General features: G+C 42.1%; 1 protein-coding gene across 2 annotated transcripts in view; it reads right to left on the bottom strand.

Annotated features, from left to right (window-relative positions):
* Positions 1–14,164: 14,164 nt before the first annotated feature.
* The window catches only part of LOC126203007 (uncharacterized), a 36,743-nt gene continuing 24,373 nt past the window's right edge, over positions 14,165–26,534 (bottom strand). The window contains exons 5-6 of one of the 2 annotated variants that reach the window (XM_049937208.1): positions 21,558–21,749; positions 14,165–14,817 (exon numbers count right to left, since the gene is read on the bottom strand). In XM_049937208.1, the coding sequence (XP_049793165.1) occupies positions 14,812–14,817; positions 21,558–21,749 (198 nt within the window). In that variant the 3' untranslated portion in view covers positions 14,165–14,811. Of the gene's footprint in view, positions 15,582–21,557; positions 21,750–26,534 lie in introns of both variants that reach the window. The other variant, XM_049937207.1, reaches the window with a different exon arrangement.

A 26,534-nucleotide genomic window follows, 5' to 3' on the forward strand; every position in this document is an offset into this window, starting at 1 on the left:
AACGGCAAAAATTACACTGGGATGGGAATCATGGATAGTCACATCATTATACGCACAGTAATCTTATAACAATGAGCCCTATGCAGACCCTTGTAGGGAAATAGCAACATTCTCTAGGGTCAAAAGACTACTCATTCTCGCGGACATTATCGTATGCTCTATGCTCAACACTCTGGCATGCTGATAGGGCAGATGCCAAAGGACAAGCAATAACCGACATCCTAAATGAGGGCAGCCTTTGTGCGCTCAGTAAGGCGGGGCAAGCCCCGACATACCGTGGAAGTACCTAAGGTATCAATAACATAGACATTTCATAAGCAAATAGAACATCTGTAACACATATCGCTGATTATCAGGTACATGGCAGAGCAACACACAGCGATCACAATGCAATAATTATACTCACAGCTACACACATAAATACAAACACATTCACTCAATAACACCCGCGAAAAGGGCAAACTAGCAGACACTAAAAGCCTCTCACGCATGGAAAATCGCGTGCGCGCGAAGCGATGTGCAGAGAGTGTTTGCACGGTGCATCAGTCGATTCGCTTCAACTCGGCGTGCACCGTGAAGCCGCCTTGGTGCGCTATCGTGTGCGTTGACAGACAGCTTCTTAACATTGACATAGATAAGCGCAAGCCAGTTACTAGAATAATGGAACAACTTGCTCCGAAAAAAGCAAAGATTTTCGAAAGTCCTTTAAAACCGGAGTGAGAACTTCCTTATTTTTGTTAGTTGTGACGATAAAACCAAATGTCTAATCTGCGGAACAGCAATTACATGTATCAGAAAATCGTGTGTACAGAAAACTGCATTCACGAAAATATAATGGAATCGTAGGAGACACCAGAGAGGAAGCATTAAGGAAGTTGCAAACTCTTGCAGGAGAGAATTTTGTGTCCACAAATTTGGTTTGTATCTTTATTCCAGCATGATCAATTTGGTTAAAGGTCCTGTGAAATGAACTGAAGTTTCTTTACGTTTCTCTCAGACATTTATTCCTTTTTATTTTTGATTGTATTATTTCTAACACAATATTCTCTCTCTAATGTAGGGCGAAGAATGTGAAGAATGCTGCGAAATGACTCTTAGAGCTAGTTATAAAGTTGCTCTACGTTTGGCAAATGCTGGGAAGCCGTTTATGGAAGGGCCATTAAGAAAGGATATTTTGTTGGATGCAGTAGAGACAATGAAACCCACATTAGCTCCCGCATACAGCAGAATACCACTTTCCAGTGTGACAATATCTCGGCGAATCAATGATATTGCCGGGAATTTGCATGAACAAAAGGCAGCCAAGACTGAAAAGTCCTGGCGTACTACGCCACTGCACTTGATGAGACTAGGGATATTAGCGTCACGGCTCAGATAGTTTTTTGCGTGGCGTGGACGATGACCTACATACAACGGAAGAGCTCCTGGGTATAATTTCAGTGAAAGACACTGCTAGAGGGCGGGTATTTTACGAACGGTCGAAATGGCAGTTGAAGGAATAGGGTTCACCTGGGAAAAGATAGTTTCCCGTAACCACAAATGGCGTATCAGCAATGCACGTTAGAGCAAAAGGGTTTATTCGCCTACTGTGGAAAGAGCTTAACATGTCGAATTTACCTTCGTCTCCATACCAAAAAGCTCTCTGAGTAAAAGTTATCTGTCTTCAAGACACGTGAACGCAGCAGTGCGTATCGTGAACTACGCTGAAGCGCCGAAGAAACTGATATATGCACGCGTAAAAAGGCAGAATGCGGCGCTGCGGTCGGCAAAAGTTGTTAGATCGGTTACTGCTGCAACAATGACAAGTCATCAAGATTTAAGTGAGTTTGAATGTGGTATTATAGTCTGCGCACAAGTGATGGGACACAGCATCTCCGAGGTAGCGATGAAGTGGGGATTTTATGTATGACCATTTCACGAGTGTACTGCGAATATCAGGAATCCGGTAAAACATCAAATCTCCGACATCGCTGCGGCCGGAAAAAGATCCTGCAAGAACGGGACCAACGACGACTGAAGAGAATCGTTCAACGTGACAGATGTGCAAATTGCTGCAGATGTCAATGCTGGGCCATCGAGTGTCAGCGTGTGAACCATTCAACGAAACATCATCGATATGGGCTCTCGGAGCCGAAGGCCCACTGTGTACCCTTAATGACTGCACGACACAAAGCTTTGCGCCTCGCCTGGGCCGTAAAAACCGACACTGGACTGTTAATCACTAGAAACACGTTGCCTGGTCAGACGATCCTCGTTTCAAATTGTATCGAGTGGATGGACATGATTGGATATGGAGACAACCTCATGAATCCATGGACCCTGGATGCCAGCAGGGGTCTGTTCAAGTTTGTGGAAGCGCTGTAATGGTGTGGGGCGTGTGCAGTTGGAGTGATATGGGACCTGTGATACGTCTAGATACGACTCTTGACAGGTGACATGTACGTAAGCACCCTGTCTGATCACCTGCATCTAGTTCATGTCCATTGTGCATTCCGACGGACTTGGGAAATTCCAGCACAGCAGAACACTGCGACACCCCAAGTCCAGAATTGCTACAGAGTGGCTTCAGGAACACACTTCTGAATTTGAACACTTCCGCTGGCCGCTACACTCCCCTATACGTTAACATTATTGAGAATGTGTGGGTGCCTTGCAGCGTGCTGTTCAGAAGATATATCAATCTCCTGGTACTCTTACGGATTTATGGACAGCCCTGCAGGATTCATGTTAATTTCCTCCAGCACTACTTCAGACATTAGTCGAGTCCATGCCACGTCGTGTTGCGGCACTTCTGCGTGCTCGCAGGGCCCCTACACAATATGAGGTAGGTGTACCAGTTTCTTTGGCTCTTCAGAGTATATTCGTTCTACGAGCTTATTCATTATCAGTTCAAGGAATTTTTGATTTCATTTGAAGAGGAATATTGAGATATCCCGTATCGTGCTGAGGTACGTTAGCCGAGCAAAGGAAGAGTGATATCTGGAGTTTTTGGAGGACGACACTCCGTGGTTCAGTTGGTGGAGGGCAAAGAACGTCCGGAGCCACTTTTACATGGCCCCAAATGGGTAGCTGATTTAGAATTTTAAACAGACATTTTGGCTTTCCTAAATGATTTACCGGCATGTCTGAAACTCCAAAAAGAAAATAATCTCATCAACAATATGGTCGTCAAAATAAAAGTTGTTCAACACAAACTTCAGTTCCTCAAAAACAATATTTCAGAGGAACGTACGCATCACCACATATTTTTTTTCTTAAAAAAGGCATCCTGATTTTAGAAGTGGTTTTGTTTGACAGCATCTGTGCAGGAAGGAGCGCTCTTTGAAAAATACGTCTAGGTGCTACAATACATTGAAAATGAGATTAGCAACCGATTCCAAGTAGTGTACCGGTATATCACTAACAGCAAAATAAAGTCGATTTTGTTAAATGTACAAGTGTTATATTAGTCAACAGTACGTGTTTATTAAAACATCTCACCTTTCAGTATTTCAAAGCTACTTAATACATTACTTTCATTTATTTTTTGTTTTATTACAGGAAATTACAAAACTGCAGCCAATACTTGATGAGTTTGTAAAGCGCCATTCGATTTACATTTCAATCTAATCGATTTGCAAATCTATTAACACCGAAAGTGTTTATTTTACAATACCCAAGGTTTGCTCGAATTCTACCAGAATTTGTCGAATGAAAAGTTTCCTAAGCTTCACGTAGAAGCAGCGAAGATTATTTCTGTCTCTGGTTCCATATACGTATGTGAAAGTATTTCTTCTGTTTTATCGTGTTCGAAGATTAGATTGTGTGGAAGTATTTCTGTTTGAATTTAAAAAGTGCTCTAAGAGTTCAGCCGATCCCTTTTTCCAGATCTTAGTAGCATTACTGCTTAAAAAAAATCTCTTATGCCCTGGTAATCTAGTCCCATCAAACTAAGCTCTCTGCCCACTGTTTATAAACATTTGGCAATGACGAAAAAAGCAGAAGTGAAGTTGTAGAAAAGCTTGAGACAGGCGGAGCGAACGAGACAAGCATAAGGAGAGAGAGAGAGAGAGAGAGAGAGAGAGAGAGAGTCGTGCGATGCGCTGGTGCAAATGTCCTCTGACGCCCTGCTATAGAGAATTCCCCTTGCACACCACCCGAGGTTGAATACAGTGCACACATACTAACTGACCTACAACAGATAGCTCAAATTGCTGCAATCCCACAAATCAACGACATACATAAACAAAGTATACCAACAAAACTTAGGAAGGACTAACGAGGTAAAAGACGATACTACCAACTAGCAAAGTCAACACAAGGAAAAGAAGTCAGACTGCAACAATATCTTGAAGGCAAACGACGATGCAAAGACGAATTACAAAAAACAAGGCAAGACCGTCTGGACAGTTTTGTCAGGACCAAAGTATTGAATAACATATTGGGACAGCTCTTCAAAATACAAACTGAGAGAGTTAAAACACCAATGGCAATGTCAACATTAAAATGACCAAACAGTACAATAACTCTGGGCTGGAGATGTTTAGAAGGTGCTCCGCCAAACAACCTACAACCAGATGATTACCCTTCACACGACCAACACCACCATATAGATCCACCCAGACAAATGGACACCAACTATTTACATTGTGGTTTCAGTATTCCTTTTGTTCATGAGGAGATTGCACTGACAATTACGAAACTTAAAAGACAGAAAAGCTCTGAGACCAGATGAGGTCCACTCAGAAACCATTAAATCTGCCGCATGACATATCATCCTCTACCTACTGCACTTAAAGGCTCTTTACAGCAAAGGAGAATACCCGTCTGTTGGAAGATGGCCAATGCAGTGATTATCAAAAAATTAGAGGACAAAGACTCAACGGTAGGGTTTTACACATAACTCAGAGCACACAGAATACATTTGTGGTGGCAATAAATACAGTAAATAGGGCTTAACACAACTCAGAGCCCACAGAACAAATATGTGGTGGCAATATTAATTGATATGTCTGATAATTTTTGACAACCTTTGATGGCCTATGCTATTCACAAACTTAAGACAAATGCGAATCCCAACAGCTTTATATAGCAGCTTTCTCGACTACTGCAGATACAGAATTGTTGAATGATGAGAGGGCCATTGAAGCGTTGCCAAGAAAATTACCAAAGGATGCCCCTAGGGGTCCATATGTGGACCCTGGTTGTGGAACACTGCTACTGAGTCGCTGATAGGCAACCTAAATAGAAGTGATAGCAGTATATGCTAATGATTTGCTCATAGTGGTATCAGGAAACTCAAAAAGACATTTAGAACAAACGACTATGCAGCTCCTTGTAGACATAAATGAATGGCGTAACAACATTAAACTAACAGCTGCAGCTACTAAAACAGTGTACTTAATACTGAAAGGCAAACATAACAGAAATCCCAGTATCAAATAAAATAACGCAAACTCGCAACACAAAAAAAGGCTAGATATCTAGATTTCCACATAGACGACAAACTGAAATTCACTAGACATATCAGACTTACAACTGAGAAAGCAATGCAAGACTAAATACTACAAAATATAGACTATTCATAAAGATAGTTGGGGAGGCTTGCGTGCCTCAGCGATACAGATAGCCGTACCGTAGGTGCAACCACAACGGAGGGGTATCTGTTGAGAGGCCAGACAAACATGTGGTTCCTGAAGAGGGGCAGCAGCTTTTTCAGTAGTTGCAGGGGCAACAGTCTGGATGATTGACTGATCTGGCCTTGTAACATTAACCAAAACGGCCTTGCTGTGCTGGTACTGCGAACGGCTGAAAGCAATGGGAAACTACAGCCGTAATTTTTCCCGAGGACATGCAGATTTACTGTATGATTAAATGATGATGGCGTCCTCTTGGGTAAAATATTCCGGAGGTAAAATAGTCCCCCATTCGGATCTCCGGGCGGGGACTACTCAGGAGGACGTCGTTATCAGGAGAAAGAAAACTGGCGTTCTACGGATCGGAGCGTGGAATGTCAGATCCCTTAATCGGGCAGGTAGGTTAGAAAATTTAAAAAGGGAAATGGATAGGTTAAAGTTAGATATAGTGGGACTTAGTGAAGTTCGGTGGCAGGAGGAACAAGACTTTTGGTCAGGTGATTACAGGGTTATAAATACAAAATCAAATAGGGGTAATGCAGGAGTAGGTTTAATAATGAATAAAAAAATAGGAGTGCGGGTTAGCTACTACAAACAGCATAGTGAACGCATTATTGTGGCCAAGATAGACACAAAGCCCATGCCTACTACAGTAGTACAAGTTTATATGCCAACTAGCTCTGCAGATGATGAAGAAATTGATGAAATGTATGACGAGATGAAAGAAATTATTCAGGTAGTGAAGGGAGGCGAAAATTTAATAGTCATGGGTGACTGGAATTCGAGTGTAGGAAAAGGGAGAGAAGGAAACATAGTAGGTGAATATGGATTGGGGGGAAGAAATGAAAGAGGAAGCCGCCTTGTAGAATTTTGCACAGAGCATAACTTAATCATAGCTAACACTTGGTTCAAGAATCATAAAAGAAGGTTGTATACCTGGAAGAATCCTGGAGATACTAATAGGTATCAGATAGATTATATAATGGTAAGACAGAGATTTAGGAACCAGGTTTTAAATTGTAAGACATTTCCAGGGGCAGATGTGGATTCTGACCACAATCTATTGGTTATGAACTGCAGATTGAAACTGAAGAAACTGCAGAAAGGTGGGAATATAAGGAGATGGGACCTGGATAAACTGAAAGAACCAGAGGTTGTAGACAGTTTCAGGGAGAGCATAAGGGAACAATTGACAGGAATGGGGGAAAGAAATACAGTAGAAGAAGAATGGGTAGCTCTGAGGGATGAAGTAGTGAAGGCAGCAGAGGATCAAGTAGGTAAAAAGACGAGGGCTAATAGAAATCCTTGGATAACAGAAGAAATATTGAATTTAATTGATGAAAGGAGAAAATATAAAAATGCAGTAAATGAAGCAGGCAAAAGGGAATACAAACGTCTCAAAAATGAGATCGACAGAAAGTGCAAAATGGCTAAGCAGGGATGGCTAGAGGACAAATGTAAGGATGTAGAGGCTTGTCTCACTAGGGGTAAGATAGATACTGCCTACAGAAAAATTAAAGAGACCTTTGGAGAGAAGAGAACCACTTGTATGAATATCAAGAGCTCAGATGGCAACCCAGTTCTAAGCAAAGAAGGGAAGGCAGAAAGGTGGAAGGAGTATATAGAGGGTTTATACAAGGGCGATGTACTTGAGGACAGTATTATGGAAATGGAAGAGGATGTAGATGAAGATGAAATGGGAGATAAGATACTGCGTGAAGAGTTTGACAGAGCACTGAAAGACCTGAGTCGAAACAAGGCCCCTGGAGTAGACAACATTCCATTAGAACTACTGATGGCCTTGGGAGAGCCAGTCATGACAAAACTCTACCATCTGGTGAGCAAGATGTATGAGACAGGCGAAATACCCTCAGACTTCAAGAAGAATATAATAATTCCAATCCCAAAGAAAGCAGGTGTTGACAGATGTGAAAATTACCGAACTATCAGTTTAATAAGTCACAGCTGCAAAATACTAACGCGAATTCTTTACAGACGAATGGAAAAACTGGTAGAAGCGGACCTCGGGGAAGATCAGTTTGGATTCCGTAGAAATGTTGGAACACGTGAGGCAATACTAACCTTACGACTTATCTTAGAAGAAAGATTAAGAATAGGCAAACCTACGTTTCTAGCATTTGTAGACTTAGAGAAAGCTTTTGACAACGTTAACTGGAATACTCTCTTTCAAATTCTGAAGGTGGCAGGGGTAAAATACAGGGAGCGAAAGGCTATTTACAATTTGTACAGAAACCAGATGGCAGTTATAAGGGTCGAGGGGCATGAAAGGGAAGCAGCGGTTGGGAAGGGAGTGAGACAGGGTTGTAGCCTCTCCCCGATGTTATTCAATCTGTATATTGAGCAAGCAGTAAAGGAAACAAAAGAAAAATTCGGAGTAGGTATTAAAATTCATGGAGAAGAAGTAAAAACTTTGAGGTTCGCCGATGACATTGTAATTCTGTCAGAGACAGCAAAGGACTTGGAAGAGCAGTTGAACGGAATGGACAGTGTCTTGAAAGGAGGATATAAGATGAACATCAACAAAATCAAAGCGAGGATAATGGAATGTAGTCTAATTAAGTCGGGTGATGCTGAGGGGATTAGATTAGGAAATGAGACACTTAAAGTAGTAAAGGAGTTTTGCTATTTAGGGAGTAAAATAACTGATGATGGTCGAAGTAGAGAGGATATAAAATGTAGACTGGCAATGGCAAGGAAATCGTTTCTGAAGAAGAGAAATTTGTTAACATCGAGTATAGATTTAAGTGTCAGGAAGTCGTTTCTGAAAGTATTTGTATGGAGTGTAGCCATGTATGGAAGTGAAACATGGACGATAACCAGTTTGGACAAGAAGAGAATAGAGGCTTTCGAAATGTGGTGCTACAGAAGAATGCTGAAGATAAGGTGGGTAGATCACGTAACTAATGAGGAGGTATTGAATAGGATTGGGGAGATGAGAAGTTTGTGGCACAACTTGACTAGAAGAAGGGATCGGTTGGTAGGACATGTTTTGAGGCATCAAGGGATCACAAATTTAGCATTGGAGGGCAGCGTGGAGGGTAAAAATCGTAGAGGGAGACCAAGAGATCAATACACTAAGCAGATTCAGAAGGATGTAGGTTGCAGTAGGTACTGGGAGATGAAGAAGCTTGCACAGGATAGAGTAGCATGGAGAGCTGCATCAAACCAGTCTCAGGACTGAAGACCACAACAACAGTGTGTACATATCACATCGCACTATTTGATTCCACAGTGTGCTTTGCAGCGAGAACAAGGGCACATCGTCTGAGGTTTGCAACACATAAAATCATTGTGAGATGTGGCCAAAGAAGTATTCTGCTCAGAAGTCGGGTGCCTTCGGCACAACATTGTTGGAGCCACTATGCATGGTGATTGGAGTGTGTCACATTGACATCATCATCTGTCAGAGAGCAACAGTGTACTGGATAAAGAATAGCATACGTGAAAAGGTATGTGCCTTACATGAATTATACAAACAAATACATTCACATACACGATTAAGAGCAAACAAAAATGGAAAAAGGATTCTTGGAATGACATAGACAGACAAAAACACTGAAACAGACTCAGACACTGAAGCACATACAAACAGTGAGATTAATATACAGACCTGAATGTAAGATAAGACAAAATTATGGTACACACAAATGGATAATATGTCATTAAACATTTTAACATATGTAGAAACATCTAGAGTAATACATGTAATTTAAATAATGTATTAGGTTATTAAGCTTATTTAAAATAATACTGGTAACAAAAATGATACAATCAGTTATTAGGCTTCGATAAGGTTTTACCTTACTGAAAACACAGATAGCATCACATAACATGTAGAAATAAGGAAGTCAAAGACGCACAAATAGCACACTGATTGTGCCCTGTGTAAAGCACATAAGAGTAATACAAATACACGTCTGTACATGTAAATTTATCATATGTATATTAAAGATATATTTTGTAGGCTACCTCGAATGTGACAGGCTGGATGATTTGCCGAGCCCTCACGCACAAGATAGCTAGGCAGTGGAATTTCTAATACAGAGCTATGTACTTTCCTATTATCTTTTTTTTCTCCTTCTTAAATGCAAGAAGCTTGTTTTTTTTTTTTTTTTTTTTTTTTTTTTTTTTTTTTTTTTTTAAATTTTTTCTGAATTTATAATATGTGATAACCTCTTTTCTGTCTTGCTACATTCTTATCTTCTATTCATAAATCATTAATTTTAAGATTTTGTTTGTTAATTGCTCTTAAATGTATAAGCATTTAAAGGTCAAGTACTATTAATCCTTGCTACAAACAAGAAATGTCAAATAAGTTTCACACTCTGTACATGTTCAATTCCATATTATGAAAATACAACCTGTCTTCGTAACAAGGTGGCAGTTCATTTGTAAATAGGAGCATATTAAACAGATAAAAAACTAACACACCAATTGGACAGAATTTAGTATGAAACACCACAGGAGGAAATCCAACAACTCAATTAGTTGATGCCAAGCCGAATAACTGCTTGCATAAGGGCAAAAGATGGGCCAACGCATTACTGACTGCTTAGTTTGTGAGGCTGTCTCTCTTGAATAAATCACCCAGTTTTTCTGAAACTGTAACAATTTATTGGTCTGTACATGTACATCACATCTCCCAATTTCCACCCAATTTGGATAATTCCTTCGTGATGCACTGCTTGTTTTTTGTCTCAGATTGTTTTATGCTACAAGTAAAAAGTGTCCAAGATCTGAGGAATGCAAGTTTCAATGTGATAATTTTGATGGGAATGCAATTCTAGACATTATAAGACATTGCTGTTGACTTCATGGACATAAATCCCTAGTTATGCTGTGTCCAAAATGTCAATCAACTTGTCCAAGGCAATCGAGAAAGCAATGAACTTGCCAGTACTGAGAATTAACTGCCTGTAAATATCCAGTGCCACAACAGCTGAGGGGCAAGTAATTGTTTGTCGCAATAGACTAATTTCGGAAAAGTTCTTTACCTCCAATGACATCACCAGTTCTGCTTCCTTAACAAAGTCCTCTTTAATGAACTCACCATTGCTGAAAGGTTTCTAGATCTGGCAATTCTGAGCATTATTTTGCAGCTTGCTTTTAATGATGGGCCACTATATTTGGTTGCTGGCCAAAAATTAGAAACAATAGAATGAACTGTAAACACACTAGATTCCTACAAGCAAATACAAAAGCACAAACACAATGATATTTATGGGGTTACTCAAGTTGACATCAGCTCGTTGTGCAGCACTGCATCTTGGTACCCAGAAAGCCTTAACATTCCTTCATTGATTTCTGTCAGTGAAATAAAAACAGCTCCCAACCTAGTCACGTGTGTCTGCCTTCACGGCACTGGAAGGAAAACTGACTCTTCAGCATCAAAATCAGCTTCACCTCCCACACTGACTTTTCAAAGACATCCCCTTTGCAAGTTTTTAGTATACTACAAAATTACTTATTATCTAGGGATCATCCTCGCATACCATTATGTAAACAATTCCCTTATTTATCTCTAGCAAGTCTTTTGTAGGCACCAAAGGAAAATTGCTTTCCTTAATCTGACAGGCAACGGAATGGTGCCAGGCAGGGCACATCAGTTTTGTATCTGGACCTCCCCACTCCTCAGTTTTCAGGAGCATAACTAGTATACAAATGGTGACAAAGAGACCTACTAATGCATCTCCACAGATGCAGGCATTCGTGCCCTGCCTTTTCACAAAGAGAGAGAGAGAGAGACAGAGAGAGAGAGAGAGAGAGAGAGAGAGAGAGAGAGAGAGAGAGAAACTTTGCTTACCCTCACTATGAGAAATCTCCTTTTGCACAGCCTTACAAATGACGCCACCAATCGCTACCTACAGGGCGACCAATGGCCTGTCCCTGACAATACGTGTATTGAAACACAAGCTAAAAACTGGATACATAAAATTTGCCCATGCAATGCCTCTCCTCAGAGAGTCATCTACATTACTGTGGCCAAAGCAAATCACAGAGCGGTTGATATGTTAGATTTGAACAATTGTGTCTGTTACTTCTCAAGTATCATTTTCATTCCTATTGCCAGAGTGGCCCAAACTGGCATAATATAACTTGAATATGACAGGGGTCAGCCAGAGAACTGGTCAACACATTTCAACAGCCCTAAAGGATTTTGTAGTGCAAGACCTCAGAATTTACAGTTCTTCTCTAGTGTCTTCAGCTACTTCCATCACTTTTCTAAAACAGTGTCACATTTCCATTTTGGTTTTTTCCCCCAACTACCCTTAGTTTTAACGCATTTAAAAGGCCACTGGAAACAAATTATTTGTGGTTTATTTAAATGGGAACCCCCTCTAAATATTGAATGAATGACACAAAAGTTACACTTATTGTCATGTAAGGTTAGCATAATTAAATTAACACAATTATTAAATAGTATTTCACTTTGCCAGAATATAAATAAAAAAAAAAAATATTACCATGAAATATCACTTCAGATCACCTCGATAAAAGAACACAATCTCAGTCACACTAAGCACTGCAACTCCATTCTTGCTACCAGTGCGACAAAACATAAGACTTTCACAGGCTATCTTCATAATTTAACTCACGTGTAAACAAACACAACCACAACGCTTGGTCAGTGACCCTACGACACAACCAGCAGGTGCTGTTGTGCCATTGGTAATAAGTCGAACTTGTGTATTAGATACATCATTGTTACATATATGTTGTTTAAACCATGTTTCTTTATTTCAGGGGTAGTGATCTGGGAAGCAATAGTTCTCTTCCGTATTTATCGACAGAATTCTATGTAAATTGTTCGAGTGTGAGGTGTGGAGAACTTTGTTACCACACTGAAGAGGAACATAAGCGGGGCTATGTTGTCTGATGTATAATGATGCAACTTAAGGCATGCAGGCACAGAGAAACAGTATCAATAAATTACAAACAGAAGTAACAATATTACGTTAAATCAAATCATAGAGTTCTTCATGTTCAAACACACTTGTTACGTTATTTATTTTTCAGTTGTCACACAACACGAGTGTGCTGCACTACTATAGTGCTACAGCTGTTAGATCACTTAAGTTGGCAGCAGTCATAAATACAAGACAAAGTGCACAGACATGCACCAATAACAAGTACGGAGCCAAAGTTCAACTTAGCACTGACCACTTACAGATATACCACTTCACTGCTGCAAATCTTGGCAGGCTAAATGTTGTCATAAGTGTTCAACAGGCGAAATTTAATCTCATATTCATTACAATTAATAACTGACATATTTTAATGTAAGTGAAAGAAAAAAAAAAGGTTCACGTCTCTAGGGTGGGGACTGGATTGGACCACCTCTCCCCACCCTATCACCACCCCTGATTTTCATGTTGTTATTCCATACCGGACTTTCCACTGTTTGGTAGTATTTAACAGCATACCCGCATATAAGGGCATTCAATTAGTATATGTATAACAAGACAGTGCGCAGTGTACACTGACTGATATGAACACCTTACTCTTAGTAATACTGTTATGTAGCTGCTAAGAGGCAGCAACCACCCCCCTCTCCTACCCACCCCACCAATTTGTGTCACATCTTATTTACTTGTAAATTGTCATAGGCGGTGTTCTATCTTCCGTTTCTTTTTTATGAAGTGATGTGTTGCCTGCTCACGTACTTCACATTAATTTTACCTTCAACACTGGTTTTCTTGCCCATTCTTCATTTGCAGTATCTGTCCAAGTCCAAAGGTGAAAATTCTTGTGAGACCAGTGTACAGTCATAAAATCCTCATTGTAAGCATGAAACAGACAAGTAAATACCATCATTCATGATGTTTTAACTGAATAAGATGAAGTGTGTGTCGAGATGAAAAAAGACATTACAACAGTTGTTTGTACAGTATCAACTTAACAAGGTATTCACACAGCAGCTATCGATATCATGGCAGCACAAATTACGAATTTGACTGTAATTATTGTAGAAGTATCACTATGCACTAATGCGTGATGATTTAAAATATTTACTTCGCTAGGATGTTAACAAGTCAATCATACAATGTTGACGCAACTGAATTAATGGCGTTTCCAGAACAGCACATAATAGTTTGCTGTACTTTCATCATGTCTTACTGCAGCATAAATGCCCTGTGCGTTCTTCTCAATTGCAAACAGTAAATGATGTTGAGCAGGGAAACTTATGGTCTGAATTGTCTGTATTTCTTTCCTACTTCTACCAACTTCCTTCTCTGCTGTCGCATGTGACATGACAAAAGCCAGCATTTCTGTTAAGTGTTATTTTGTGTATTTTTATCGACTCTACTGCAGAATGCATCTCCCGATGGTAATTTCTGACCAGCCATCGGTCTTATAACAATTCAACAACATTTATTGTTTGTTTGTTCATATCATGTAGCATCATCTGAAAATTCTTGCATTTTATACATTAATATAATTGGAATTTGTTCATTTGATAGGTCATATTTTAATTTTTATTCATTTTCATTTTAAACTAAATAGAAATAGTTTTGTATTACAAGAACTTGTATTAAGAGAAAACACTTTATTTACAGAATATACATCCAAATTATCAAAATAACCACTGGCAAATTGACATAAATTACATATTCACAACCTTCACAATCTTTCACTAAGGCACAAATGTGTTTTTATAAAAGAAGCACCATGATCAAAAGTCTTGTTAGCCAGTTACATGTTTAATTTGACTTTTTTCATTATTTTCAATTTAGTGAGTGACAGTCACTCCTTATGACATGATAACATAAGAAATAAAAAAGGCTCTGGAATAAGAACAGTTTTTAATTGGGTTACATGAAGTATAAGAACTGCATAGTATATCAGACAACAGCGTAAACTGCTAATGTTTGTAGCAAGATATGAAATACTGCCACAATGGTTATTCCATTTTCAATAAAAAAGTCAGAAATATGCACTACACTGTCATCAGTCAAATCAGTATCAGTACAGAAAATTGTACAAGATTTTATTGTCCAATTAAGATTTTAGAAAATGTATCCACAATGGTATAAATAACAATGAAAAATAATATTTGAAACTATGTACTACCACTTATGACACATGTTAATACCAGTACATAGCTATTTTGAAACTGTTACCTCTTTCCTTTGATTTGAACCTGCTTTTGTTTTTTTACTTCAATATGTCATCTTCAATGCTGCACAAAAAAATTAAATTAATAAGTACAAACATGATGATGTGTGTGACAGAAGAGAAACATCTATTAATCACATGGGAAAACAAGACCAAGTGGAGTGAGGGCCACACACACAGCAGTGTGGTTATATCCTCAAATTTTAGCATTTCATAAAAATTCCTTCAACTGAGAGATGAATGGAAATATGAAAAGGAAACGGTACATACACATGTGATTAAGGAAAAGAAAAGTTTCTGCAAAACATAACCCAGGAAAGATACAATTTTATCTTGTGCCACATTTGTATCACAGAATAAATGCACTTCTCTCTCTCTCTCTCTCTCTCTCTCTCTCTCTCTCTCTCTCTCTCTCTCTCTTTCTCTCTCTCTCCCCTTTTTTTCTTTCTGCTTCAGTGCCTATGCATATACTCTTTCCTCAATCAGTTTTGAATCATCATCATAATGAAGGAATTTTAAAAATGTTGAAATCTAGAGATGCAGCCTTTTTTTTTTAAATTTGTGTGACTCTTGGCCTTACTCCATTCATTCTTGTTGTACTGTTATTTTACAGATTTCCTGTTTTGTCACTACTATTACTAGTAGCTACCTGCTGTTGACTATAATCTGGATAGCCATAATGACACATCGATGAACACAATTATGGTTAAATTTTCTACACACAACCAGTAGCAATATAGTATCCTATTAGGAACTGGATGGAAAGCTTATTCAAGAACGCCGTAACACTACTGGTAGCAACAGTCTTGGCTGTAGTCTTGCACTGACCTGAAACGTTAACAAAACATAAAAGTATTACAAATTTCTGTAAGAAGAAAGCGATAAATCAAATTAAGAGCAAATGATCACAAACACTTAAACAGTTTGAGTAACAAACACTGTTCAGAATACAACACAGGGCTAAAATAACAAACACGTCACTAAGGAGAATTTGAACGAGTCCCTAAGGTGCATCTGAAGAGCTTTTCCTGAAGCCAACTTGCACTAGTAATTGCCAGAAGCAATATGTTTAACCAACATAGTATTTGTTCAATCTTTGGGACCTTCAGTATTTTCTCATCATCCTCTTTTACGGCAAATTCCTCTGAAGATAGTTATATTTTAAACAACTAGTAGAACAGCAAAGTACTGCAATTAAAACAACCAAGTAGACGAAAGTGCTTAAATTTATATATTCAATTGAAACCTAATAGGCACTTTAAATGCCAATAAATAAAAACAAAAAAGCAATTCTTCCCTGCTGTAATTCTGCATGTGTGCTCAACAACCCACTGTACTTTACAAGACAGAGAAAGCAAATAGTGTACCCACAGTGTTTAGTTCCTTCCTATTCCATTTGTAAGTAATTTACAGAAGGAACAACTGGTTGTGCACCACCTCATAAAACTAATTCTTTAATTTCACTGCCATGATCATTACGCTGTATGAAAGAAACAAGGGTGTTTGCATTAGTAAGGGACTATTTGTCTCAGTGACTGTCAATCGATAGTTTATTACAGACAAGTTCTTGTGGTGCACTGAAAAATTTAGTGTACGAGATATAACGAAAGAGACCAATACTGCAAATCTGTGTACTTCTCGAGTATGACCTGTCAATGGTGATTTTACAGCTATGAAAACATATCTTTATGAAGACACCGATGTTGCTCCACCATCAACTACAATGAAAATCTTTATTTTTGCCACCAGCTTCGAATGCTACCAACGTTCATTGAGACCCAGCTGTTTTTCAATTCCAGTAACTCTGTTGATCTCAATGCAATATAAAGCTGCTATTATAGTTTGTTTCATGTTCAAGAACAACCCTAATGTGTCTCACTACATTCTGACATTTAGGATCAACTATTTTAGGTCCTAAGAATCATGTTGACCCAAATTTAAATTACTATTTTGATGTGACATATCTCCCCAAGACATATTCTGAGTAAGAGTTGAATAAAAGAGGGTGATAACTGCATTATACATTGCACTTTTGACTTCTCCTTCCCTTTCATCTCTTTTTACATGTCACTATTTTTTCTGTATCACCACTGCTGAAGCTTGCACACAGTTTACTACTTTTAACCTCTTCCTCTCTGAGATACCATGTCCTTTATCCTTATCTACTCTCATCACAACATGTGGGTCCCTCTTAACCTAGTGTCTCAGTAACCTGCTCTCCCCATCTCAAATCTTCCCCCAAACAATACCTCTTTCCTACCCAGAGAAGAAACATACGAATTTCTAAAGTCAAGATTAGTATTTTCTACTCTTACATGTATCTAGTGGCACTACTCAGAATTTCCCCTTCTACAGGTAAGTGCTGGCTAGCAGTCATGTCTCCTCGAAATTTTAACAGTTTTCTTAGCAGAATTTTCTCTTTGACAAATTACTAAATCTTATCCTCACTTTGACTATAATTAAAATACACTAGACATACAACACATCCCGAGTAAATTATTGTAGGCCAACTTGTCATGCTATCAAACATGAACCAAATTGCATCACACTGGTTAAACTGGGTAGTAAAAGCTATAATCTATTGTATGTTATTTAGGTAGCACTTCTGTAACAATACACAATTACTTCAATAAAATTTTTCCAAATAATAAAACTGATACCAACAGTAACCATTTTCTAGACCATGAATTCTAGAGGCAAATTATCTCATTCTCTTAAATGTTTTAAGGCTTTCTTTTACTTAGAATATATACAGTAATTAGTATTACTATTTGATTTATTATTGTCTATATTTGGATCTAATATTTATATTTCAGGTATCAAAAGCAGCTACATTATGTAGAGTTCAATATTTAAAAAGCATCGCGAATGCTTTCAGAATGAGTCTTTCACACTGCAGCAGTGTGTGCACTTTTTGAAACTTGCCGGCAGATTTAAACTGTGTGCTAGACTGGGTCTCAAATCTAGAAACTCACCTTTCATAGGCAATTCTCTTAACAAGAAATACTGCCAGAAGTAGCACTGTGATGACACGTATTGAGGAGTGACTGGATAGCTCAGTCATCAAGATCCACCACTCTTTGATTACACTGTTGACAACAAATCAATGGGAACAGTAACTGGAATAAAATAGCTAGGACTAACCATCCAGAGCAACCTAAAGTTGAATGATTAGGTAAAGCAAACTGCACAAAAGTAGTAGCACAAGAGTTTATAATTCACTCGTGAAAGAAGTGGCTAATGAAATGCTCATTTTACAGACTACTGAGCATCGTTTAGCTGTCAGGGGCCCTTACCAAATAGCATTAATGGAAGACAGAAGAGATCAACAAAGAGCAGCCATTTCATCGTTTACTTGGGAGAAGAGAGTTATAGTCAACAAATTAGAGTAGCAGACACTTTGAGAGAGGTACTGTGCATCAAGGTCAGGTGTACTACCAAAATTCTCAGAGTGTACATTCCAGGAAGAGCTGATCAAATTATTACTTTCTCCCACATGTATCTCTTGAAATTGTCATGACAAAAAAATCAGAGCCCATATAGAGCTTTACTGACAATCATTATTCCCACATGCTGTTTGTGAATGGAACAAGAAAGGGCAAAAAATAGTTGTGCCAGAATTTCCCTTCACACGCACTGTATGAAGGCTTGAAGACTACAGGTTTAAACATAAGAGCACTGCCCAGGAAAGGCAAGGTCCTGGATTCAAGTCCTGGTCCAGCACTGAGTTCTAATATGCCAGGAAGTTTCACAGAGAATGCCATAAAACTACTATCATTAAACAATTACTTATTTCTAAAATGACTGGTTTGTGGGAGAAACATGAGGGATGGGGGCGGTAGATGAAGGAACAAAGAATCATAGCCACAACAAAACTTGCATCATTCATCTGAACTGTATGTAGGAAGGCGCAAATAAAATGCCTAAGAAATTCACACAGTTAATGGGCAAACTAGTATTTAAATCAAAGGCACAATAGACTGGTTTGTGGGAGAAACATAAGGGATGGGTGTGGTAGATGGAGGAACAAAAGGGAGGGATAGGAGGGAGGGAGGGAGGGGGAGAGGGGGAAAAGGGGGGAGAGGGGGAAAAGGGGGGAGGTGGGAAAAGGGGAGAGAGGGGGAAAAGGGGGGAGAGGGGGAAAAGGGGGGAGAGGGGGAAAAGGGGGGAGAGGGGGAAAAGGGGGGAGAGGGGGAAAAGGGGGAAAAGGGCGGAGAGGGGGTGGCGCCACAGGGGCGGGGGGTGGCGGCACAGGGGCGGGGGGTGGCGGCACAGGGGCGGGGGGTGGCGGCACAGGGGCGGGGGGTGGCGGCACAGGGGCGGGGGGTGGCGGCACAGGGGCGGGGGGTGGCGGCACAGGGGCGGGGGGTGGCGGCACAGGGGCGGGGGGTGGCGGCACAGGGGCGGGGGGTGGCGGCACAGGGGCGGGGGGTGGCGGCACAGGGGCGGGGGGTGGCGGCACAGGGGCGGGGGGTGGCGGCACAGGGGCGGGGGGTGGCGGCACAGGGGCGGGGGGTGGCGGCACAGGGGCGGGGGGTGGCGGCACAGGGGCGGGGGGTGGCGGCACAGGGGCGGGGGGTGGCGGCACAGGGGCGGGGGGTGGCGGCACAGGGGCGGGGGGTGGCGGCACAGGGGCGGGGGGTGGCGGCACAGGGGCGGGGGGTGGCGGCACAGGGGCGGGGGGTGGCGGCACAGGGGCGGGGGGGTGGCGGCACAGGGGCGGGGGGTGGCGGCACAGGGGCGGGGGGTGGCGGCACAGGGGCGGGGGGTGGCGGCACAGGGGCGGGGGGTGGCGGCACAGGGGCGGGGGGTGGCGGCACAGGGGCGGGGGGTGGCGGCACAGGGGCGGGGGGTGGCGGCACAGGGGCGGGGGGTGGCGGCACAGGGGCGGGGGGTGGCGGCACAGGGGCGGGGGGTGGCGGCACAGGGGCGGGGGGTGGCGGCACAGGGGCGGGGGGTGGCGGCACAAGGGCGGGGGGTGGCGGCACAAGGGCGGGGGGTGGCGGCACAAGGGCGGGGGGTGGCGGCACAAGGGCGGGGGGTGGCGGCACAAGGGCGGGGGGTGGCGGCACAAGGGCGGGGGGGTGGCGGCACAAGGGCGGGGGGTGTGGAGGCGCAAGGTGGGGGGGGTGGCGGCACAAGGGCGGGGGGTGTGGAGGCGCAAGGTGGGGGGGGGTGGCGGCAGAAGGGCGGGGTGTGTGGAGGCGCAAGGTGGGGGGGGGTTGAGGCTCAAGGGTGGGGGGGTGCGGCGCAAGGGCGGGGGGGGGGGGGTGCGGCACAAGGGCGGGGGGGGGTGTGTGGCACAAGGGTGGGGGGGGTGCGGTACAAGGGTGGGGGGGTGCGGCACAAGGGTGGGGGGGGGGTGCGGCAAAAGGCTGAGGGGGTGCGGCACAAGGGAGGGGGGTGCGGCACAAGGGAGGGGGGGGGTGCGGCACAAGGGTGGGGAGATGCGGCACAAGGGTGGGGGGGTGCGGCACAAGGGTGGGGTGGTGTGGCACAAGGGTGGGGGGGGGTGTGGAACAAGGGTGGGGGGGTGCGGCACAAGGGTGGGTGGGGGGGTGCGGCACAAGGGTGGGTGGGGGGGTGCGGCACAAGGGTGGGGGTGGTGGGGGGGGGTTGGGGTGTTGGGTGGTGCGGCACAAGGGTGGGGGTGTGCGGCACAAGGGTGGGGGTGTGCGGCACAAGGGTGGGGGGGGTGCAGCACAAAGGTGGGGGGGGTGCGGCACAAAGGTGGGGGGTGGTGGGTGGGGGGGGTGGGGTTTGGGGGGTTGGGTGGTGCGGCACAAGGGTGGGGGGGGTGCGGCACAAGGGTGGGGGGGTGCGGCACAAGGGTGGGCGGGGTGCGGCACAAGGGTGGGGGGGTGCGGCACAAGGGTGGAGGGGGTGCGGCACAAGGGTGGAGGGGGTGCGGCACAAGGGTGGGGTGCGGCACAAGGGTGGGAGGTGGCACAAGGGGGGTGTGGCACAAGGGGGGGTGGCACAAGGGGGGGGTGGCACAAGGGGGGCGCACAATGGGAGGCACACAAGCAGGGGTGGCGCAAGGGAGGGGCGCAAGGGATGGGCGCAAGGGATGGGCAGGGGCAGGGGGAGGGAAAGGGGGAGGGGCAGGGGCAGGGGGAGGGGCAGGGGCAGGGGGAGGGGCAGTGGGAGGGGCAGGAGGAGGGGCAGGGGCAGGGGGAGGGGCAGGGGGAGTGGCAGGGGGAGTGGCAGGGGGAGGGGCAGGGGGAGGGGCAGGGGGAGGGGCAGGGGCAGGGGGGAGGGGAAGGGTGTGGGGAGGGGAAGGGGCAGAGGGGACGGGGAGGGGAAGGGGAAGGGGGAGGGGCAGTGGGAGGGGCAAGGGGAGGGGCAGGGGGAGGGGCAGGGGGAGGGGCAGGGGGAGGGTGAATGGGGTGGGTATGATAGAGGGACAAGATAGGGAGGGGCCGTGGGATAGGAATGGAGGGACAGCAATGAAAAGGCACGGCATTGGTGGGAGGCAGGGGGGGAGGAGAGGGGAGTAAGAAGAGATAATTATTTGAATTTAATGATACTGCCCTCCTCAACATACATCTCATAAAGTATACAAAAAATCAATCTTACTTTAACTGGCAATTAACAATACGTAGCTGAGGCCTTATTCTGCGTTCTGAGCATTACACGTTTCTGACCGTGCAGCTTACAGCACAAATATTGTATTTTTGATGTCTGCTATACAATTACTTGCAAGCACATGATAACGAACCAAAGGAAATAAATGCAAAATTCCAACTCTGACTTAGAATTAACTGCTTGTGTACAAAAAGGACATTATGACTGAAAACATACCTTCCTCCATATCCGTTGGAACCATGTGCTGTTAGTGGCCCACATACCATGCCCCTTACGCTCTGCCTGTTTCTCAGCCTTCAAAAGTCTTTTGTAGTATGTGATGTAAAGCTGATCTTTTTCCAGTGTGAAGTCCAATGCTGACACTGTTGCAAATCCCACTGAAACGAGGTCTACAGCCACATCACCTTTCTGAAAATTTGCACACAACCTAATGAAATAAATAAAAGAAAATTTTCTGAAATTTTTGTAGTATGCGTCAGTTAAAAAATCAGAACTGAGTTACATCTAATGATTTTTTTCATTCAACATCCTTTATTTGGTATTAAACTGGTGCTTGAGGATTTACATGGTATTTTGTAGTTTTTGTTCACATTTAGTGCTGCTCTTCATTACTGACTAAATGCTCAGTTGTTTGCAGTAACACCGTAGATTATATATCTATGCAGTACTTATTTATCAAATAAGCATAAACAAAAATATGAGACTTTACTCCTTTAACTGCTTCAGAGATGACTAGAAAGCACAAACAAGTATCAATTCTGGTATCTTAGATGCTACCATTATTGTATAATACAGTAATTCTCATTAATTCTTCTTGCATTTATGTCCTATTTCCTTTCATCTAAAGCTTTATGTCGAAAGCTAAGCATTTTTTGTCTTTTCTATATATCTGTCTGCAGCTCAGCAACTCTTCATTTAGAGAGCAGTGAATTATTCTCATTTATATGTTAAGTCTCTTTTTATTACATCTTGTTTGGTTCATGTGTATCATTCTAAAACTGAACAAGAATGGAAAACTACTGTTTGAAATCTCATTGATATCAACACCATTAAAATTCATTCATATTTCATATATTACACTTGTATTTAGAAATGCTTTTAAAAATATATAGTCTATGTCCATCACAATGTTCATCGTAGTATCATGTAAAAAGTTGAAGTAAATCAGTCATGAACTTGTGATATTTTTGGTAAAGTTAAACGATGAAATGTCCTTTATAATGCTACAGACAATAGATTATTACTTGTCATTCAGCGTTATAACAAACACTTGCTATGAACCCTGAATCTAGATGTTCAAGTAAATTGCAAAATGAATGTGTAATGAGGTATGATTTTTATTTTCTTTTAAATTGCTGAGGATTCCTGATTTCTTACTTTATATTGGACATACTGGACAAGGAGGAAAAGACTACATGAAAATTATTATTGTGTCTTGTATTGTGACTGTGTATATCATTGTTCAGTTGAAACTAATTTCTATTATCAGAAACAAAAACTATTAAGGAGTAAATATTTTGAGAAATGAGTGTAAAAATTTCATGATCTTTAAAAAGATTTCTGCAGGCTGTACAATTATCTACTTTACACAATATCTATACTGGTTGCTTCTGTTGATCAAACACTTTATTTACTTTAGGTGCACTGGCCCAAAAGTTAATTCCACAAGACAACAGACGGTCAAATACAAAAAAAAAGCCAACATTTTCATCTTTGGGTCAACAAAATGGGAGCTACTTCTAAAGGCCTAACATACTGTTTCTCAATTAGTGTATCCATGTGTGTACCCCATTGTAACTTGTTATGGAACACCGATGAATTTTACATTCAGTGTGTGACTATTAATGTCCACTTATGGTGTTAACAGGTCATTACCGCTTGTCTGAAACTGCCTAATATGAGTCTTTGTGGGGTTAAGAGTTAGCTGTGGACCACTTGTTGGCCTCTTAAGCTATCATCATCTGAGTTGTGTCTGCTATGGTTGAATTTGGAGCCTTGACTAGGTATCCTTTTGTCATCATTAAACATTACAGTTTTCTATCTGCCCTTTAATGTGTTTGGAAGATCATTTATATACATTAGAAAAAGAAGTGGGCCCATTAGCAATCCCTTTCGCACTCCAAGTTATGTCCTCCCATATTGAGGTTATTTTCATGCCCATGATACAACCTCTGCTTTCTGTTATGGAGGTATGATTCCAACCATGTGAGAGGGATGCCGTTTAGTTTTCTCAGTAGACTTCTGTAATGCAAACTATCAAAGAATTGGTAAAGTCACTGAACATACCAGAAGGAATTTTTTTATGTAGCTCCAGTAGCACTTAATTTTGAGATCTTGTGTTGCTTTGTGTGTGGAAAATCCTTTACGAAATTCAAACTGAGAGGCTGTTAACAACTTCTGCTTGGTTAAATGAGTCAGTGTTCTGTCACAGGTCACTTTCTCAAATACTTTTCAAAAGACTGGAAGGAATGATACAGATTTGGAATAAGAGGTCGTCTACTTAGATTTGGAATAAGAGGTCGTCTACTTATCTTCAATTTTGCAGATGGGTATTACTACTGAATATTTAAGTCTAGAGGAAATATATCCAGTCATTAATTGATTACAAACATACACACATCAAAAAAAGTTTGGATCACCTTGGTTCCGAGAGTTCCAGAACCTGTACAGAAAATTGGAATGAAGATCATTTTTGCCCTTTTTATTGCTCATGAAAACCACATATTACATGTTGTACCACCATACAGCAAGACCTTCAGAGTTGGTGGCCCAGATTGCTGTACACACTGGTACCACTAATACCCAGTGGCACCTCCTCTTGTACTGATGCATACCTGTATTTGTCATGGCATACTATACAAGAGTTCATCAAGGCACTGTTGGTCCAGATTGTCCCACTCCTCGGCATAGATCCGAGAGTGGTTGGTGGGTCACATTGTCCATAAACAGCCCTTTTCAATCCACCCTAGGCATGTTCGATAGGGTTCATGTCTGGCTAACATACTGGCCACTCTAGTCGAGCAATGTCGTTATCCTGAAGGAAGTCATTCACAAGATGTGCATAATGTGGGCACGAATTATCATCCATGAAGATGAATGCCTTGCCGATATGGTTGCACTATCAGTCGGAGGCTGGCACTTACGTTTTGTACAGCCGTTACGGCACCTTCCATGGCCACCAGCAGCGTACGTCGACCCCACATAATGCCACCCGAAAAAAGCAGGTAACCTCCACCTTGCTGCACTCACTGGACAGTGTGTCTAAGGCGTTCAGTGTGACCGGGTTGCCACCTAACACATCTCTGACGATTGTTTGGTTGAAGGCATATGTGCCACTCATCGCTGAAGACAAAATGATGCCAATCCTGAGCGGTCCATTTGGCATGTTGTTGGACCCATCTGTACCGCACTGCATGGTGGTGTGGTTGCAAAGATGGACCTCGCCATGGACGAGGGGAGTGAAGTTGCGCATCATGCAGCCTATTGCGCACAGTTTGAGTTGTAACACAACGTCCTGCGGCTGCACAAAAAGCATTATTCAACATGGTGGCAGTGTTGTTAGCATTCCTCCAAGCCATAATCCGTACGTTAACGGTCATCCACTGCAGTAGTAGCCCTTGGGCGGCCTGAGCGAGGCATGTCATCGACAGTTCCTGTCTCTCTATATCTCCTCCATGTCCGAACAACAGCGCTTTGGTTCACTCCGCAACACCTGGATGCTTCCCTTGTTGAGAGTGCTTCCTGGCACAAAGTAACAATGTGGACATGATCAAACCGCAGTATTTACTGTCTAGGCATGGTTGAACTACAGACAACATGAGCCGTGTAACTCCTTCCTGGTGGAATGACTGGAACTGATCGGCTGTTGGAGCCCCTGTGTCTAATAGGCACTGCTAGTGCATGGTAGTTTACATCTTTGGGTGGGTTTAGTGACATCTCTGAACAGTCAAAGGGACTGTGTCTGTGATACAATATCCACAGCCAACATCTGTCTTCAGGAGTTCTGGGAACTGGGGTGATGCAAAACTTTTTTTGTTGTGTGTAGTACATGGATAATCCAATCAAGTTAGCAAAGGACATTGATAATCTGCAATAAACACCATCATAACCATGATAATCACTACTTCTTAGTGACCTGAAAAATTCTGTAATTTCCTTATGGGTTGTATTTTTGAAACAAATATCAGTTGGTGGAACATGAAGAGTCTGCACAAGTAAATCTAATGCACCTGTATTTGCTTGTTTATTACTGGGTACAGTGTTTGCTAACACTACGAAGATATAATCACTAACTTTTGTGGCCAACTATTAAAAGTCTCACCATTTCTGCTAGAGCTAATTTCTGGAGGTATAATTTCATTTGGATTACTATTTTTGTTTGTTTATTGTTCAAGAATGTTCTAAATGGTTTTTGCCTGATTCTTTGAGTTGTTTTTTTTTTAAGCATTGTACAACAGAATGAAGGATTCAACAACACTGGAGGTAATGGAGCATCAAATCTTGATTACTGCTTGTACTCTGAATTACATTGAATTCACACTTCCTAGCAAAAGGTTCTTTAATCCCAGAAGTTATCCATCCTTTATCATTCCTTCTGTTCAATGTTACCCTTTTTATTTTAAAGGAAAACAAGAATCAAGGTTCTGTAGGGACATACAGTAAAACTTTCTCAAAACAGAATCACCTGCAACTAAAATAATTTTTCAAATTGGACAAGTTTCCATATTACACAAAACTCACTGGGCTATGTAAAATTTGTCATGCATCATGCACAAAAGTAGAGTAAAAATTTTTAATTATGCATATACTGTATTTATGTACCTTCACTCCAGCACAGCAGATGTTCGTTTACTGTATATTGGACAACAGAACACTGGACTATTGCACTAATTGATAAATAACACGGCATTTCTATATTTTGACTCTAACTTTACATTCGTTAATTATTGTATGTACGAACATATTATTCCCATGTTTAATTGCATTACATTTCACTTTTTTGCCACATACCAAGGAGGGAAACTTGTTTTGATTTCCTGTTCAAAATGTTTTTTGTAGACAATTTTTTGCACCATACAGTAGTTCCAAAAAGATGGGAGAATTTGTGTGTGCTGGCAAATTGCATATCATCATTTATGCATACAGTGGCTTCTTCAGGCATCTTGATTTTTCTTGGTACATCGTTTTGCTCCT

Source organism: Schistocerca nitens, chromosome 9 (genome assembly GCF_023898315.1).
Source record: "Schistocerca nitens isolate TAMUIC-IGC-003100 chromosome 9, iqSchNite1.1, whole genome shotgun sequence".
NCBI lineage: Eukaryota > Metazoa > Arthropoda > Insecta > Orthoptera > Acrididae > Schistocerca > Schistocerca nitens.